At 42.0% G+C, this 18,595-nt stretch overlaps 1 protein-coding gene across 1 annotated transcript in view; it reads right to left on the bottom strand.

Annotated features, from left to right (window-relative positions):
* Positions 1-784: 784 nt before the first annotated feature.
* Positions 785-18,595, bottom strand: part of jph3 (junctophilin 3) — a 55,102-nt gene continuing 37,291 nt past the window's right edge. The window contains exons 5-6 of the mRNA XM_034686006.1: positions 16,908-17,917; positions 785-1,337 (exon numbers count right to left, since the gene is read on the bottom strand). Coding sequence (XP_034541897.1) covers positions 1,257-1,337; positions 16,908-17,917 — 1,091 coding nt within the window. The 3' untranslated portion in view covers positions 785-1,256. The remainder of the gene's footprint in view (positions 1,338-16,907; positions 17,918-18,595) is intronic.

Below are 18,595 nucleotides of genomic sequence, written 5' to 3'. Positions count from 1 at the left end.
GTTTTGAGTGATGTTCCCTTAATGGCTATGAGTTAGAAGGACTGTTCGGGTTCACAGTGCAGGAGGAGTTTTGAGGAAAGCCGTGGGCTTCAGTGATTTATCATCATGATGTTGTTTTAAAGTAAAATCTCTGGTGTTGAACATGCAGGCTTTGCTTCAGTGAATGCAGAATACCTCTGTTAGTAATACAGCAAGCACAGGACTTTGCCAAGGGGGGTGTGTCTTAAACTTCCACCGACTAGAAGGAAGCTCCATCCTCCGACTCTGTGAGGGAGGGAGACTCAGGAGAGGGGGGACAAGTGGATACGCAGTGGCTGTATCCTTATGAGATCTATGAGATCTATAGTTTATGAACAGTGGGGACAAGCCACTGGGCTACTTGGAGACACACACACACACACACACACACACACACACACACACACACACACACACACACACACACACTGCTGCTGCTGGAATAAGCAAATAATGCAAAGGCGTTCACACACATGTGCTCTCATATCATCACATACACACACTCCCAGCACGAGATGAAAAGTGGGATAAAAATGACATCAGAGTGGGGACAGTGTGTAGGTGTGTGTGTAGGTGTGTAGGTGTGTGTAGGTGTGTGTGATAAAGACCCTGATCCTTTCAAGGACACACAGACACTCAGATGCACACCTTGAGGTATCAGTGACATTCCCAGGGCAGGTGGAAGAACCAAAAGGCCAGAGTCCAAAGAGAAGGGGGTCAAAATAAAGAACTGATCCATCAACATGTTGTACACGACAGAAAATGGTAATAAATAAATCATAAGTTACAAATCTGATGACGCCTGTCTGAACGTGGAACAGTCTGTCTGTTCAGTTCGGTCAGCCCACAGAAGAAGCAGAGTCCCGGCTGTAATGCCGGGTCCGCCCTGTGGCCTGGAGATCAGACCACTTCAGCCCATCGGAGTTCATAGTGTGTGAAAAATTTAAACTAAGTCCAAGTTCAGACCACGTTCTCTCCCTTTAGACCACTTTAACATCCACCATTTGTTTCTTTGGGCTGCGCACTTCAGCAACTCTTCATCAAAGAGGATCAAGATTAGCAGATGTCAGCCTGGGTCAACTACCTTTAGCTCACATGACGGCAGACACCCCTCCCCTGTGGGCTCTTTGTCTTCCTTCATCCGAGAACTCAAGGGGGGCCGCAAACTGGTCCTAATACTCTTCAGACTCTTCAGCTGTTGGAGTGAAGGTAGGCTGACTCTGAAAGGGGTGCTGTCTTTAAATAAAAAAGTGAATAAATAAAATAGCCACTCCAATGTTGAGCAGGATCACCATGACTACCAGGATGGAGCTGTAGGCCTGCGTGGGAGAGAGAGATAGAGAGAGAGAGAGAGAGAGAGAGAGAGAGAGAGAGAGAGAGAGAGAGAGAGAGAGAGAGAGAGAGAGTGTTAATAAAAAGATGCAGTCACACAAAGCTCACAGAGGAGCTGTTTTCATAGTCATCACACCATGCTGCTAACACAGTCATCTATATTCATCCCTTCACTGTGTTCACATGATGCAGATATACTCTTATCACCAGTGTGTTGATGTGATATGAAGATGTAACATGCAGTGTGAGTGATATTATTAAAAAGTAAAGGGGGATCGATCCTCCACAGCACACTTTACACCCTGCTGCTGATTCAACATGAAGATTAGGCCTCATGATGTCATCAACTGGACAGATTCTCTGTTATGTACTATGATAGCAATAAGAAGAGATCAGCACCTTTATTTATTTATCTATTTATTTATTTATTGATCTATTTATTTATGTATCTATTTATTTATTTTTTTAAATGTATTTTTTTCTGTATCTATTTATGTATTTTTTCTTTTTTTTCTGTATATATTTATTTATTTATCTATATATTGAAATATTTTATTTATGTATCTATTTTTTTCTTTATGTATTTCTTTTTTTATTGATCTATTTTTTTATTATTTTGTTTTTGTAATTCACTCCTTCATTGTTTTCAAGACAGTGCAAAATTCAGGAAGAAATAAAACAATACAGAAACCAAATACATTTCACATAAAAAGTAGTATTAAGGCCAATGACAAAAGAGAAGCACAGCGATACCAAACAAACAGTAATAGGAAAAAAGGGGTGGAGAGGCGTCTTTTTTTTTTTTTTTTTTTTTGGATCTAGTTATTGAATCATCTATTTATTGAATTATCCATCTATTTATCTATTTAATTATTTGTATCTATCTATCTATCTATCTATCTATCTATCTATCTATCTATCTATCTATCTATCTATCTATCTATCTATCTATCTATCTATCTATCTATCTATCTATCTATCTAGTTATTTACAATGCTCTTCTAAAACACCTCCCCCTGTATCTATCAGCTCTGTTCTCTGTTAATGTGAGCAGCCACCACACACGTAACCAATCATGGCTCACCCTGCAGGCTCCCTTAATCCACACAGAGTTAGGAAAATCTGCTTTTAGTGTCTATGCTCCCAATACTTGTAATCTGCTACAGAAAAACAGTAAGCTGACCAAACTAATACCACGAAGAAACCACAAAGACCCGTTTTCTCTATAATACTTAGACCCCTCACTGTTTTTAATGTTTTAGCGATTGTTTGTATGTATTTTATTGTCATATTTGTGCCCCTACACCTCCTCATTTATGAACTGCATATTCTATTCTTGTCTTTTTTCACACTGCAACACCCTATCCTTATCTTGTTTTAACTGCCTGAGTTTATTTGAATGTGCTCTATTTCAGTAAATTTACTTGAGAACAGTTTTTCAGTATCTGTACTTTACTTGAGTATTATTTTCTGGTGAACTTTCTGGATTTCTATCAGTGCTCTAGTTACTCTCTACTTTATCTTTGAAGTCAGCTGATGAGTCTTCTTTTCTGAAATCAGATCCCAAAGACCGTAAACTGTTGGTGTCCTTGTGTTTGGTTTGTCTCAGTGGTGTAGCCGTACCAGGAGGATCTATACTTTGATTTAAGTGATGAAGACGGGTACTTTGTCCACCACTGCTCTATTAATGTCTGTACCTCGGCAACATTGCAAATGAGGGTTCTCCCTGAATGTGTTTGAAATATAATAAATGATGATGATGATAACATATGGATACATTCTGAGTCATTTTCCACACCAGCCATCTTAATGCTCCTTCAGTGTTCAGGTAAATGACACTGCTGAGTCAGGCTCTTTAACTAGTTCAGAAATCTAACATCCTGATGGCTCATACAGCTTTTATTATAAAATATAAACAATTACATTTTATTTATTTATGTATTTATTTTAATTGTCTTTAATATGTCTACATATACATATACATGTGCCTATCTGAATAATTATGAATTTTTGTATGGTATGATATGTTTCTCTCATTAGACGAGTTGTTATGTTCACTGTTTTTTGCTGTAAATTATCCATCAAATTTATGTTTTTTGGCTGAATGTGTTTTTTTTGTTATTTGTTTGTTCTGCTCTGTCGTTTGTTTTGTTTTATCTTTATTTTATTGTATTGTCATTATTTGTGTGTCTTTATTTGAATGTTTGTAAAAACGAATACATTTTAAATCATAAAAAACAACAATTACATTAAACACATAGGTGTAAAGTTAAATGAAATACCACCTTGAAACACCATAAAACATGTAGGATTTTTCACTGAAAGCAGTAATACTGCATTTAATAAATGTGGATATGATGCTTTTTATTTGCTGTGTCATGAGGTCATCAATGCAACAGTGTGATTTATTCATTTTAGATATTATCAGAAAACAATTCTTATAATTTAACTTCCATACGTAAAAGATGTGGTCACTTAGTCCAGCCCGTATTCCTTTGGAGCTCTTGTGCAAGTCAGATAAACATTTTAAAACCATGACAAGCCATTCGTGGATTGGCGTTCATATCATAGACTGTATAAATAATGGATGTTGTCTCCGTGACATCACCCATCTGTTCCCGAGCGCTGTTTTGAAGCCAATCGGCGGCGGCAGCCATATTGGAAATTTTAAACTCAACCAAACTTAGTGTGAGATAAAGAGGCGGGGTTTGAGACTCCTAGCCAACAGCTATGTGTTCTCGCCTGTCAATCAAGTCAGTCATGTCCTTATATGGGCAAAAACTCGTAATCTTAATATCTTCTGAACCGTCACGGTAGAAACCCCCCCCCCCCCCCCCCCCCCCCCCCCCCCACGGTGTGTGCTGAAAGAGAAATTAGCTACTTAGACCCAAGAGGTTTTTTGAACCAGGCTGTAAACATGTTTATTTCTGCTGTAAAGATCGTTTTCTTTGAATGGGTATGTATGTGGTTTCTGGTGTTTCTGCAGCCGGCCTCTAGTGGACGCTTGATGTATTGCAGTCTATAACACTTCCTTATGGGCCTCATATTTTGAGACCGGAGGTTGCCGCTTGGTTCATATCTGTTGATCTTAGTGTGCATCTGTGGGTCTGTTCATGCATTAGATATCTGTGTTAGGTCCATCCCAGAATAATGAACTCATGGAGCAGAAGAGAGAAAGACAAATGATAAACATTTGGATTATAATCTGGTCCTTGCTACTCTTTGGGTGCTCGGGCCCTGATGATAAAGTCCTGTGTTGATTGCACATGAGGAGTGGACTCTCTGTGACAGAGTCAGGTCAGAGGGGAGGACCGCTACAGATCCTGGAGCTGGAGGGGAGGCAGTGTAATGCTAGATGACACCTTAGCAGATGCCTGCTGACACTGTGGGTCATCTGGGTGATGCCAGTCCCTCTGACCACCTGTCCACGTCAGGTTAATATTATCATTAATGCAGCCTTTTTTTATACCCCACGCCAAGACCCTTATCAATGAGTCTTTCAGCTTTTCAGCATATTTAAGAATGACTGCAACGGTAGAGAGAAAAAGTATCACTAAGCACTGATAGAAGAACCACAAGGGAGCATTGTCACATTAATACTGTACGTCCAGAGCTGTGAAAGGCTTATCATAGATCAGTGTCACATGTCCTTAAATTAGCCCCTTCTATCTCTGTTTATTACCCAGCTGTGTTAAATCCTTGATTCTGATTAGTCAAACCCCAAAACAACAATGAATTTGTGGTGGGTATTTAATTAGGTAACGGGAAAACACAAAATTACAAATGCCAAGTGTACCGTTCACACTTTGCACAATGGGAAGACTGTGTTATTGTTTAAGAGTGACGCCAGGTGTGGGCGCAGACTTAGCCTAATGGTTAAGTTGCTCACCCATGTAGCGAGTGGCAAGGGATCGAATCCAGCCTGCGGCCTCCCTCCCGCATGACACTCCCCCACCCCTTCCCAGCTTCCCACACTATCCACTATCCACTATCCTCTCCTCTATAAACAAAGGTGTAAAAGCCCCAAAAATATAACTTAAAAAAAAAAAAAGTCACGCCAAATGTGTGAAATCCCAGAGTCCTCGAGATTGCACCTTATTTTATATTTTTATTACAATGTCAAAATGAACTCATCAGATATGTCTTTAATAAAAAACCAAAGGGAACTTAGGAGACACGCATTCAAATGAAAGTTACCAGTTGTCAGAGTCACCATTTACACCATAACAACGGCTTCAAGATGCTAACTAACACTAGCCAGTTAATTTACTGAAATAACTCGGGGCTGACTTGAAGCAGCATACTTGGACATACTGTTTGTTAAATGTTGAACACCACAATCAAAAATACTGAAGTTTACAAACTTGTGAATCAGCGCATGAATGAGAGGGGTTTCACCGCTCTGCCAAACAAAGAGTCTCGCCAAGGCCATGAAACTCAGACAGCAGTATGCAAAGGCACAAGTTCATTCTCCCATTATCATCATGTCATCATTACAACAACAGCAGTGTGTCGTACTGTGTTTTTCTAATTGTAACGTTATGTTATCTAGTTTATGTTTTTGTTAACAACTTCAGACATTACTCATATTAATATGCAGTTTTATATGCAGCGTTTAAAAATGTGCTGTGACAGTTGCAGATTTTAAGTTGCCCGTCCATATAGAGGGCGGCCTGGTGTCAATCCCAGCCTGGGGCCCCAGCTTGTCATTCCCCCACTCTCTCCAGGTTTCCTGCCCTATTTACTGTCCTCTACTTTATACACACAGGTGTAAAAGACCAGAATCACAACTTTTAAAAAAAGAATGTGCTGTAACTGAAATGATCAACTTCAGTCATCTGTGTCTGTGGAAAATGAGAAGCCTTGATGCATTCGTATAGCTGGCTCACCGTTGCATTTTGACATTGAAGGCTTAAGTTCAGCACATTCAGATGCTTTTATAGCTGTACAGCATCTGACGGTTCTTGCATCAGTTGTCCCTTTTCAGCCAAACATTGTCCCATTTCCCTCCTGAGAGACACAAACGGTGCTGTGCAGACCCCTGACTGAGCCACCTCACATCAGAGTGGTACACTAGGTCTCTGTATTTGGCTTGGATGTCCCGCAGGAGCTACCAGACTGGCAGTGGTACAGGGCTTCAGAGCGAACAGAACTGTCCTTACTGCTGGTTTCATAACATAACCAAATTTGGGATGTTTCACGCAGAGAGCCTGCTGGTGTTTTATACAGTGGAATGAGCCATGCATGTTGAACCTGTACGATTAACTTACTCTGTTTGATGATGCTGGTGAGCCATGTCTGATTGGTCGTACTACTGTAATGTGGGGCACGGACTTATTGCTGGAGCTTTAGTGCATTTATTTCTTCTTCTACTGACTTATTTTACAGACAGCTGCTGTGAGCCCAACTACATCAAACGTAGGCACAACTTTTAGAATCATGAGTTAGAATACCTTTAACAGGGGTCCTGTTGTAGCAGTGAATGAGGTTTTCATGTGTATGCATTTTTCCAGACTGCCACTACCAATATGGCGGCTTATGTAAATTCTACAGGGTGTGCCACTACCAATATGGCGGCTTGTGTACATTCTACAGGGTGTGTTACTACCCATATGGTGGCTTATGTACATTCTACAGGGTGTGCCACTACCAATATGGCGGCTTATGTACATTCTACAGGGTGTGCCACTACCAATATGGCGGCTTATGTACATTCTACAGGGTGTGTTACTACCAATATGGCGGCTTATGTACATTCTACAGGGTGTGCCACTACCAATATGGCGGCTTATGTACATTCTACAGGGTGTGTCACTACCAATATGGCGGCTTATGTACATTCTACAGGGTGTGTCACTACCCATATGGTCAACTTTCCCTCAACTTATAGAAGTCTATAGTTCTGATGGTAAAAACAAAGGCTAAGAGCTTTGACTCTTGGCCTTTGGATCTAAAGTGTGACACAAATTATAATATTACTACTTGTGCTTTTTCATCATCTCAGAAAACACTGCAAAAACACCCTGAAAGGCCCACCCATGCGTCGTTTACACGCAGGTTTGACTGCAGTTTTCTACTCAAACAAGATTTGGAAAAAAATGTAAACCAGCCAAATGTTACATCAACTGTAAAGAACAGACATCACCAAACACCGGAGTCTGTCAGGTATACTCTTCTCTTTTCTGATTTTAGAATAGTACTTTTGAATTTCTAGTTGTCAAATATCCTTAAAGATGTATTCCTGTTAAAACCACAGACTGTATAGTTAATGGACGTAGTATCCGTGACATCACGCATCTCTTTCTGAAGCCCTGTTTTGAAGCTGATCGGTGGTGGCAGCCATATTGGAAATGCTGAACTCAACTTAACTTGCGTCGAGGTAAAGAGGCGAGCGGGCCTTTAAGACTGGTTTATACTTCTTGAGCTCCACATACTTGTGCGTCGATGTGTCCGTGTCACGCAGCAATTCTCCGCCAAAACACTTGAGGGCAGTGTGGTCTCTCTGATAGCCGGTCGCCTGCTTCCTGTTTACTTTTCCACAGAGATTCAGAGCGTGTTATGTTAATCTACAGCTGATACATGTTGCTGTTTATCATACAGACATGATTACATTAAGAATAGAGAGGAGGAGAGGAAATACACAGGCGATGAGCGGGAATCCCAGAAGTGCTGTAAATGCGGGAAATACAATGCAGCCACGCAGACCAATCACAGGGCTTGCGGTCTGCATTGATTCTAGGCGTAGTTACAATTTTGGGGAGGTGCATGTAAGCTACGTGCATAGGCCTCTGCGTAGGTACGGGATCTACGCAAACCTCCGGCTTAGGCTATGCCATCGATTGAACACAGAAGTACCTTAGGCCTTTAGCCTCCTGGCTAACAGCTACAGTGTTCCTGCCTGTCACTAAGTCAGTTGTGCCTCTCATAATGGAAAACTTGTAAGCTTAATATCTTCTTAACTGCTGAGTTATATAACAATTCACAGTGTGTGCCGATCCAGAAATGAGCTATTCAGACTGAAATCATTTTTTGAATCAGGCTGTAAACATGTTTATTTCTGCTATAAATATAAGCCTTTTTTGAATGGGTGTGTATGTGGTTTTTGGAGTTTCAGCAGCCAGCCTCTAGTGGACGCTTGAGGAACTGCAGTTTTTAGCATTTCTGCATTGGCTTCATTTCTCTTGATTGATCCTGATCTGTAATATGATCTCTAACTCAGACAAATAGAAAGGCAAGGTTTTATTTTTGCTAGTGTGTTTCTTTCGTTTAAGTTTAATTTCTTTTACACTATGTTGTTGTTGTTACTGTATTTTTGGTGACTGTGGGCTATAAATACCTCTGTGGTCTGGGGATACATCTCACACAGGTGTTGTTACTGTCAGTCGGAGCCTTTGGGAGGCTCAGAGGTTCATTCTTTGTTCCATGATGATGACTGGTTCATATCTTTGCCTGAACACAGAGGTTCAGTTCTATTTTGGTACAGGAGTGTGTAGGATGCAATAAAAAACACCATTTCAATACAGCACAATGAGTTGATTGATAAAGATTGCTGTGTGTTTAGTTAAACGTATCTGAGTGTCAGAAGCAGCTTTCGCTTTGTGATAGTATCTTTGTGTGCTGGGAACCAGCCGAACACTAGTCTGCTGCAAACACACAAACACACTCCCCCCACTTCCAACCACCATCCGCCTCCCTGTCACCGACACTCCCACTGATTGGCTACCATCGGAGCAAGGCATAAGCTGTTCCCTAGCAACAGTGCTCTGGTTAACCAATAGGGGGCCTTCTGTGAGGATGGGACTAGTTTGCCAGTCTGCTGTTACTAAGGTGCAGAGAGGACTGCTGGGGTTCGCTCTCCCCTTCTATATCTGTCTGTGCCCCTGAGTGTGTGTGTGTGTGTGTGTGTGTGTGTGTGTGTGTGTGTGTGTGTGTGTGTGTGTGTGTGTGTGTGTGTGTGTGTTTGGCTTTACATTTTAACTAGCAGAGTCCAAACAACTAAACAACTGACTTAATTTACTTTAAAACAGTAAACCCACAGCTGCAACTTGTTAACTTGTTTGATGGGCTTGATGCTGCTATTAACAGTTTCACACACAGAGATTGTGTGTGTGTGTGTGTGTGTGTGTGTGTAGGTGTGTGTAGGTGTGTGTAGGTGTGTGTGTGTGTGTGTGTGTTCGAGAGAGAGAGGGCTTGTGCTCATGATGTACTCAGTGCATGTCTGACGGTTTCATTTACCACTGCTGAGACTGTATTTTCATCCAGGATTAGTGTGGTAGGGGCAGTCCACCAAGTCAAGACGTAGCCAAAATACGATATTAAAACAGTGTAATCCTCCTGCTCGCTCATACTACAATAAAAAAACCTTTCTTTATTTCACCAGGTTCACCCTTCTGCCTCCCTCCTGGATTATCTTCATGTGTGGGATCACATTGTGTTATGTCACGAGGAATGGAACGTATCCTCACAACAGTGAGCAACAAATCCTTTTAGTGAAATCAATGTGTAGCAGTGACATGGCAAATATGACAAATGCACCATACAGCTGCTGTCCCATTGGTATTAAGGCCAAACAGAGCTTTGCATTGGTTCCAAAAAATTCAAAGCAGCAGTTATCAGAAGCAGGAGATCAAATCCAGAGTAAAACTGACCATGGTTAGTCAGGGTAATAAATACACTGAGAATTATCAAATTCAAAACGATGCAGCGTCGTGATTTTCCCTTGGGTTGTTTTGTGTTCACACTGAAATATTACAACGCGGGCCACACACCATCACAGGGCTGTCACATGTCATTACATCACAGCCTCGTTCTCCCACTGCGGAGGTAAACAAATGCCATGTGTACTGATCACACTGCACAGTGGGAAGACGGTATTATTGCTTAAGAGTGACCCTTTAATCTGGCAACTTTCAGCCAAATGTGTCAGCGGTGGAGGGAGTCCTTTAGATTACACCTTAGTTTAACTATTTTTCAAAATGTAATTAAGTTACATTTTTTTACATTTTTGCCTTTATTGATAGGACAGCTGAAGAGAGATGGGAAATGTGGGGAGCAGAGAGAGGGGGAAGACATCGTAGACTGTATAAATAATGGACGTAGTTTCCGTGACGTCACCCATCTGTTTCTGAAGCGCTGTTTTGAGGCCAATCGGCGGCGGCAGCAGTCTTATTGGAAATGTTGAACTCAACATAACTGCTGTCGAGCGATTGTGGTGTAAAGAGGCGGGCCTTTAGCCTCCTCGCTAACAGCTACAGTGTTCCCGCCTGTCAGTCAAGTCAGCTGTGAAAAAATGAATCCCCGCACAGTGTGTGCCGATAAAGGAATGAGCTATTCAGACAAAAATCGTTTTTTTGAACCAGGCTGTAAACATGTTTATTTCTGCTGTAAAGATCGTCTTCTTTGAATTGGTGTGTATTTGGTTTCTGGTACTTCCGGAGCCAGCCTCAAGCAGATCCTCGATGAACTGCAGTTTTTAACAGTTCTGTATTGGCTTCAATTCTCGTGGCTGGAGGTTACTGCTTGGAAGACATGCAGCAAATAGTAGAGGCCGGGAGCTGAACATGCAACCGCTACAATGAGGAGTGTGGCCTCTGTATACAGGGCGTGTGCTTAGACTGCTAGGCTCCTGGCGCCCCAGTTAACCTTTTTATGACAATGTCAAAATATACTCATCAGATATGTCTTTAATAAAAAGCCAAAGGCACTTATGAGACAACATTCAGCTGAAAGTCACCAGTTGACAGGGTCACCGTTTACACCATAACACCAGCTTCAAGACGCTGACTAATGCGCTATGTGAAGGTAAGAGACCAGCGTGGCCGAAGTGGATGTTCCAGTAAAGAAAACCACCTCCCTTGATACAATGCGTGGACAAATTCTCAGCACTAAATCAGTTTTTAAACCAATAGATGTTTTAAAGTCCTGTGCCGTTGCTACGCCTAGCACCAGCTCTTCTGCTAACGTTGAATAGATTGGGACAGTGAGTACTGTGAGCTTGTTGTTCAGCGCACCTCGGGTGTGGCACATGTCGGGGTGTGACAGCAGGAGGATGTGCTGCAGCTGTGGTGACTTTATCTGACAAAGAACTGTCAAAAGATGATCATGAAATGCCTTAAGAATCTTATATGTTGTAATCAACACTTCAAAATCTCAAAATCGTTGATTTCCTGTTGTGTTTACAATCTGCGCCCAGAAGTTTTTATTTGAGGTAATGGCAGAACACACATGCCTGCCTAGATTAATAACTCTTGGTCAGATGTACCTGCTGGGGCTGAATTAAAATTTTTTTGTAGAGGGTGCCACTGAGCAATTTAGCCACACCCACTCACAAAGCTCATATCAAGCTTCTAAATATTCCACTGGGCTAATATCTACCAAATCTGTTGACTGTACAAGTACCAAGTTTCATAAGTCTAGCTTGAACATGCTACAGGGGCTGAACTTTAGAAATATTGAAGAGGGTACCACTGAGCCATTTAGCCACGCCCAACTACAAAACCCAAATCAGTACTCTGATTTCTTATTGGGCTTGTGTCAAGCTTGAAGTTTGAAGACTACACAATTATTTAAGCCCCTCAAAAAACTACATCCTCATGCATTAGACAAGGAAGTAGTATAGGTTTTGTACTGGAGCATAGTGAAGGTCTAAGGATCATAGCTGGGATCATGAGTGAGAATTAAGACGCAGTGACTTTCTGTTAGAAGACAGTGGCACTCTGACTTTTATGAAAAGTATGGATGTGAAGACATGATAGTGATGGTTTTATGTTTGCTGCACTGCCATGACCACGCCCCCTGATGAAAACTCACAGTTTCCTCTGATGGTGAATCCATTCGTACACAGACTTCAGTATATGTTTGGAACAGTAGCCTGCAGCATGACCCTTAACATGTTCTGCTGACATTAGGATGTTTTTGGTCACTTGGAGCATGTCCAGCTCAGTTTGAAACCACTTCTCCTCTTTCTTGACCTGCACAAATTTGAGGGTTAACACAGCCACGCCCTTTACGTTTTGTTCAAGATCTGATCATTTTTAATCATTCTCTGTATACTGAACAAATGTGTGGTGGATTGGTCTAAAGTCCTGAAAGGAGTTTGTTAAAGTGCAACCTCCTGGAAGTTCAGAAATAAATAAATACATTCATTAATTAATTAATAATAAATAAATACAACCCCAGATGAAAAAGCTGACTTCCCTTTGGGCTTCAAATTTTGGGAAGAGTTTACACACTATACCCAGTATCCCCCTGACAAAATGTGTTGGGGTTGTAACCAAAGAATTTTACAGCACTTATTTGTGAGTCGTAATAAATGTGAATATTTCTTCTTCTGATGTGATTTTAAAGTTTTATGAGTTTTTTTAAGCACATTTAGGCCCTCAAAATTGCAAGCCATTTGGCACACTCAGCCAAACACTTTGAGGCCTCTGCATCATGATTTGAAGTCTATTACATTCACTTTTAATTGCCCAAAAATTTAATGAATAATAGCCAATGTAAGTTTGGGTGTAAATATCTGCACTTGGGCCTAATTATGGAATTACATACTTTTAGTCTTTGACTTTTCCTGGCTTTACATGATAACATTCTGCAGCAGAAGTCTTTGTTTCAAAATGACAGAGTTCCTGTTTTTAGAGCATCATACATATAAAAAGGTAAAAAAAAATCCATGCACAGGTACCAACATCTTGTGGAAAACCTTACCAGATACCCATTCCAAGTCAAACTTGGCCCCCAGTGTATCAAACATTACACTTCAGGTTTATACATGTACACGACTCTAGCCCTAGAGTTACTACGAGTTATCAAGCTAAGAAACACAAATAATTATAGTTTTGAAATAATCCCCACAGTAATCAATTCAGCTGTGAAGCTGCCCAGATATCTTTACAGCAGGTGCTATAATTATTATAGCAGACAAAACTATAAATATATCACTATAACAGATAACAGGATAAGTACAAGAGTTGTAAAAGTTCTGGACTCAGGCACGCACTCAAAGAAATCATTTGTTGGTTGAACATAATAAAATGATGTAAATAATTTCCACCTAATTAAAATGCTTTCATTTAGCGAGACACTATTTTGTTGAACCAACTAATTGTAAATATGTAGAGTGAACATAAAGTATTGACGTTACCTTTACTTATTTACAATGTTTGGGTCCAACTTCATTTGTAAAGGTTGTTTCAACATATTTACTAAGGTAGGATCTGACTGCATTGTCTTGGGTCACAATAACTTGTATCATATGATTATGGATAGCTTTTATTTATTTTAGATTTTTTTTGTAAGTTAAATTTTTGGGGGCTTTTTTGCCTTTATTATTTATAGGACAGCTAACGAGGGGAGTAGAGAGCAGGGGAAGACATGCAGCGGATGGTCGACCGGCCAGGAGTCGAACCGGCGACCTCTGCGACGAGCCTCGATACATGGAGCACTTAGACCGCTAGGCCACCAGCAATTGCAGTCAGTCACAGGCCATCTCTCCCAACTCCCTGTAATGACTCTTCTTTGCCAGAAGCACGCTACATTGTCTGATGAATAGGGCCTGTCGCACGTTACTGCCACCTTCTGCTCTGGAGAGGTATTGCAGATGGGATTCCAACCTAAACCCTTTAGGTTGTGTGGACATAAAGCAATCTTGTAGTTTGAAGGATTTTGCATGTCATATTAAAACTACATGATTTAAAAATGTTTGACCACTAAACATGAATTAATATAATAGAAGCTACATGTTATACTTATGTTGATAAAACAGACACCCATGTTGCTTTTTTTGAGTGCAGCTCATACTGCACATCATTAATAAGCAACAACACACAGTGATGCTGATACCTTATTAAAGTAATAAAACTGGAAACACAACTGATATTGTTAATGTTCTTGGGTTTCAAACTGACTCAACTCTGGGCAATTTAGTTTGTTATTAAAACCAATCATCTTCACCAAAATAACACAACAAGTTCTCCTTTTTCAACCTTAGCTAGCAGGTTAAACTTCCAGTAACCCAGATAACTTCAGCCAAAAAAACACAAAATACATGAGCATAAGTCCAATTAAGAGAGGAAATGGCTTAACCTAACTTCTAACCTTTGTGGCTTTAGCAGCTCAACACATTAAAGCTGACTGAGGTCAGCAAAGCATTCGAACAGCAAGGACACATTGTGAGCTGTTTGGAGACAGAACAGCCAGGTGAAGGTGAATGTTTAAATATTAGGAGCTCACTTCATCACAGGCGTTAAGCTGGGTATGGATGGTATGGAGCTGATGTGTTAATGCAGCAGGTAATTATATGAAGCATTCAGTGAGCTGGTTGTGTGTTAATGATGTTTCTGATGATGCTTTATATTCTTTTCAACTTCTTTCATTTTTATTTTCTAATCAAACAATGGGTAGTGTGCGGACATCAACGTAAACAACTGTTATCATTCTAGACATGTCGTCCGTCTTCCCTCACACAGATCATCTCCAGCTGTGTGCTTCTTAATGAACTGGAAACTCCAGCTTCTGTCCATCTACAAAGAAGTCTGTAGCTTGTATGATAACATTTAAAATCCTTCTTCTGACCTACAAAGCTCTTAATGATCAGACACCTTCATATCTTAAAGAGCTCATAGTGCCCTATTACCCCTCTAGAACACTACGCTCCCAACATGCAGGCCTGCTGGTCGTACCTAAAGTCTCTAAAAGTAGTATGGGAGGTAGAACCTTCAGTTATCAGGCCCCTCTCCTTTGGAATCATCTACCAGTCAGGGTCCGGGAGGCAGACACCCTCTCTACTTTTAAGAGTAGGCTTCAAACTTTCCTTTTTCAGAAAGCTTATAGTTAGAGCTGGATCAGGCTTGGACCAGCTCTTAGTTATGCTGCTATAGGCTTAGACTGACACACTGGGATCCTGTCTTTCCCTCTCTCCTCTCTCTCTGCCTGTCTCTTACTTTAACTCTTCCTGTCCTAAAGTTACTAACCAAAGACCTTTCTGGAGTTCCTGAGCTCCCTTGTCTCGTAGGTTCCGCTTGTTCTCTGCTGCTGTGGACGTTCCAGTCTCCATTTGCTACAACTACTACAATCTGTGAGATCCATGAAGCTGACATTTTATTTATTTTAACAAAGATATTTTAAGAGACACTGAGACTCAGTTGCATCTTGCACTTGTTTTAGCTATATACCTAGGGTAGGGGTGGATTTAAAGGTCTCTGTCTCATCTTAAATTGACAACATTTTTACTGGGTCTTTTCTTGGTCTCTGACTAGGTGGTCTCTGGATTTTAAATCAAGACCTGTCAAAACACCACTAATAGGTTTTGTGTCCACATCATTGGTGTGATTAAAAGGAAAAAGGGGCCTTTGGTAACCAACCAATAATTTCAATTCATTTGAGGTTTGATATGTTTCTCCCAGATTGTAGTTGCAACATTTCCGGTGTTACGGTCTGAGTGAGTGACATGCCTCCTGCACACAGAGGAGCTGTGTGTATGACCAGGAACGCAAACATATCGTTTGGTTTCCATAACCATAGACTTTTCTGGAGTCCCTCAGTCTCCCTTGTCTCGTGGGTTCCTCTGGATCTCTGCTGCTGCGGACGTGCCAGACTCCAGCTGCTACAACTACTACTATCAATCTCACCACTATCATCTCTCTCTCTTCATCTCCCTCTATCCCTCTCTCCAACACGGTCTCAGCAGATGTGTGTCTAACATGAGTCTGGTCCTGCTGGAGGTTTCTGCCTGTTAAAGGAAGTTTGTCCTTGCCACTGTAACTTGCTAAATGCTGCAAAGTGCTCTACTCATGGTGGATTAAGATGAGATCAGACTGAGTCCTGTATTTAAGATGGGACTGGATCTGATCCTGTCTTGATGTTGGGTCTTTGTTGATAATAGAACATAGAGTACGGTCTAGACCTGCTCTGTTTGGAAAGAGTCTGAGGAGAACATTTGTTGGGATTTGGTGATATATAAATTAAGATTGATCGATTGATTGACATATGATGATCCATTCGATTGTTACATGTCTTTAAAGGGATAGTTTGGTATTTTTTGAAGGGGGGTTGCATGAGATACATGTCACTCGTAATTGTGTCAGCCACAATGGATGCCTGTCAGCTCAGCCCCTTTAATGAGCATCTGCAGTACCTCCATATCCCCTAAGTTCAGAACTTGGAGGTCAGTGATCAGACTGAAGACCAGCTCAGCAGCTGATAAGGAATCAATATCCAGCTGAAGGGCATCTTAGAATGGTAGCTGCCTTGCCTTGATGCACCCCAAACAATACACCATGAAACCTAAGTCAAAACTGTTGATGGTCAACAGGTAAACAAGAGGTTGTGTTTTGTGGACGGGGACAAAGTTGTAAAGTTTTTACATTTCACTGTCGACTGTACATGGTTTTTCTGGATTGGGTAAGGCCACGATGAAGACTAAACCTTTTGTATTAGATCAGTGCTGAAAAGCTTGTTTGCTGCATGTTGTATTATGTCTGTAAAATCAGGTTGAGGATCATCATGATGTCGTGTCTGTGTGTAAAAGAGTGGTGTCAGATTGTTGTTGTTGTGAGTCTTACCGAGTTGCCTCTTTTCAGCAGAAGGCCGTGGTCGGGCCGCTCCGGTGTGATTGGGGAGGACTTCAGAGGAGGGGAGAGCGTGAGGTCCCGTCTCAGAGGCAGCGAGTCCATCTTTTCTGCTGTTCTGTCTAGCTTATGCACTGAGTCTTTCCCGGCCTCCCGCCCCTCCTTCCCCTCTCTTCCTTCCCTCCTCTCCTTCCCGTCCCGGTTCTTATGTCTCTGTCGCTGCACAGTGTGCGACCGTCCCTCTCCTTGAAGGTGACTGTGCCCATGTCTCTCTTCCCCATGCCCGTGGAGCTTGTGGGAAGTGGAGTCTCTGGGCTGTAAAGGCTTCATCTCCATCTCATAATTACTAATTTTCTCCTCATCCTGCTCTAGCAGGTGGCCTCCCCTGCCGTGCATGCCTCTGTGCCCTGACGTCCAAGAAGCAGAAGAGGAAGACGCAGTCCACTTTTCCCTTCTGGTCTGTCTGTGATTGGATGATCCATGCTCCCGGGACTTGTGATTGGAGGAGCTGTGTTTGTGGCCGTTGGTCTGGCTTGCTCCTCGACCGCTGACCCCTCCTGTTTTTGAAAACATCCCTCTTTTCTTGTCCTCATCCCAGGTGTTGGAACGTGAGTACTCCCCCTTTCCTCCTCCTCCTCCTCCTCCTCCTTCACCTCCGCCACTTCCTCCCTCCATCAACACCTGGATCTTTGTCTGCCCCCCCTCCACTCTTTTTTCAGCCCTTTCTCCAGGATCCTTTCCCTTGTCCGCGTGATCCACAGCGCTCTGTCGGTGGAAGCGGGCACTCTTGCTGCGCTGCGTAGGTCGGGCTGGAGGAGGTGGAGTGTGGGGCGGAGAGGAGGAAGGCGGACTGAGATCTGGTGTGGCCGCATCATTAGAGGGGTCATCTGAGCCTGTGCTTTTTACATAGAGGTCTGGGCTGTCTGCAGTGCCAGCACTACTCGACAACCCCTCCCCCTCCACCTCACTGGACACCTGACGCTTTGGACGCTGGACCTCCATGCCTACACAAGAGAGACATGACAGACATGATGAGGAGCGGGAGGAAGGATTCTGATGTCACTTTTTACAAATGTGTTTGAAACAACAACAGAATCAATCAACAATTCATTTTGGCAAAAAATTTCAACTTCTGACAACAATGCTGATATTGTCTTTGGGCCAAATCCTTAACATAGATTGTAGCTCCAAAACTCCTGCTCTTCCAAAAAAAGAAATATACCTTCCTTTCCCTACGAAGGATAAAAAACGGTCTTCTCTTACAACTTCCCTCTCTCTCCTCTGTCTGCCTGTCTCTTACTTTAACTCTTCCTGTCCCATTAAAGTTACTAACCATAGACCTTTCTGGAGTCCCTGAGCTCCCTTGTCTCGTAGGTTCCTCTGGATCTCTGCTGCTGTGGACGTGCCAGACTCCAGCTGCTACAACTACTACTATCTGTCTCACCACTATCATCTCTCTCTCTCTTCATCTCCCTCTATCCCTCTCTCCAACACGGTCTCAGCAGATGTGTGTCTAACATGAGTCTGGTCCTGCTGGAGGTTTCTGCCTGTTAAAGGAAGTTTGTCCTTGCCACTGTAACTTGCTAAATGCTGCAAAGTACTCTGCTCATGGTGGATTAAGATGAGATCAGACTGAGTCCTGTCTGTAAGATGGGACTGGATCTGATCCTGTCTTGATGTTG

Source organism: Notolabrus celidotus, chromosome 6 (assembly GCF_009762535.1).
Source record: "Notolabrus celidotus isolate fNotCel1 chromosome 6, fNotCel1.pri, whole genome shotgun sequence".
NCBI classification, from domain to species: Eukaryota; Metazoa; Chordata; class Actinopteri; order Labriformes; family Labridae; genus Notolabrus; species Notolabrus celidotus.
This window is presented reverse-complemented; position numbering and strand designations above follow the sequence as displayed.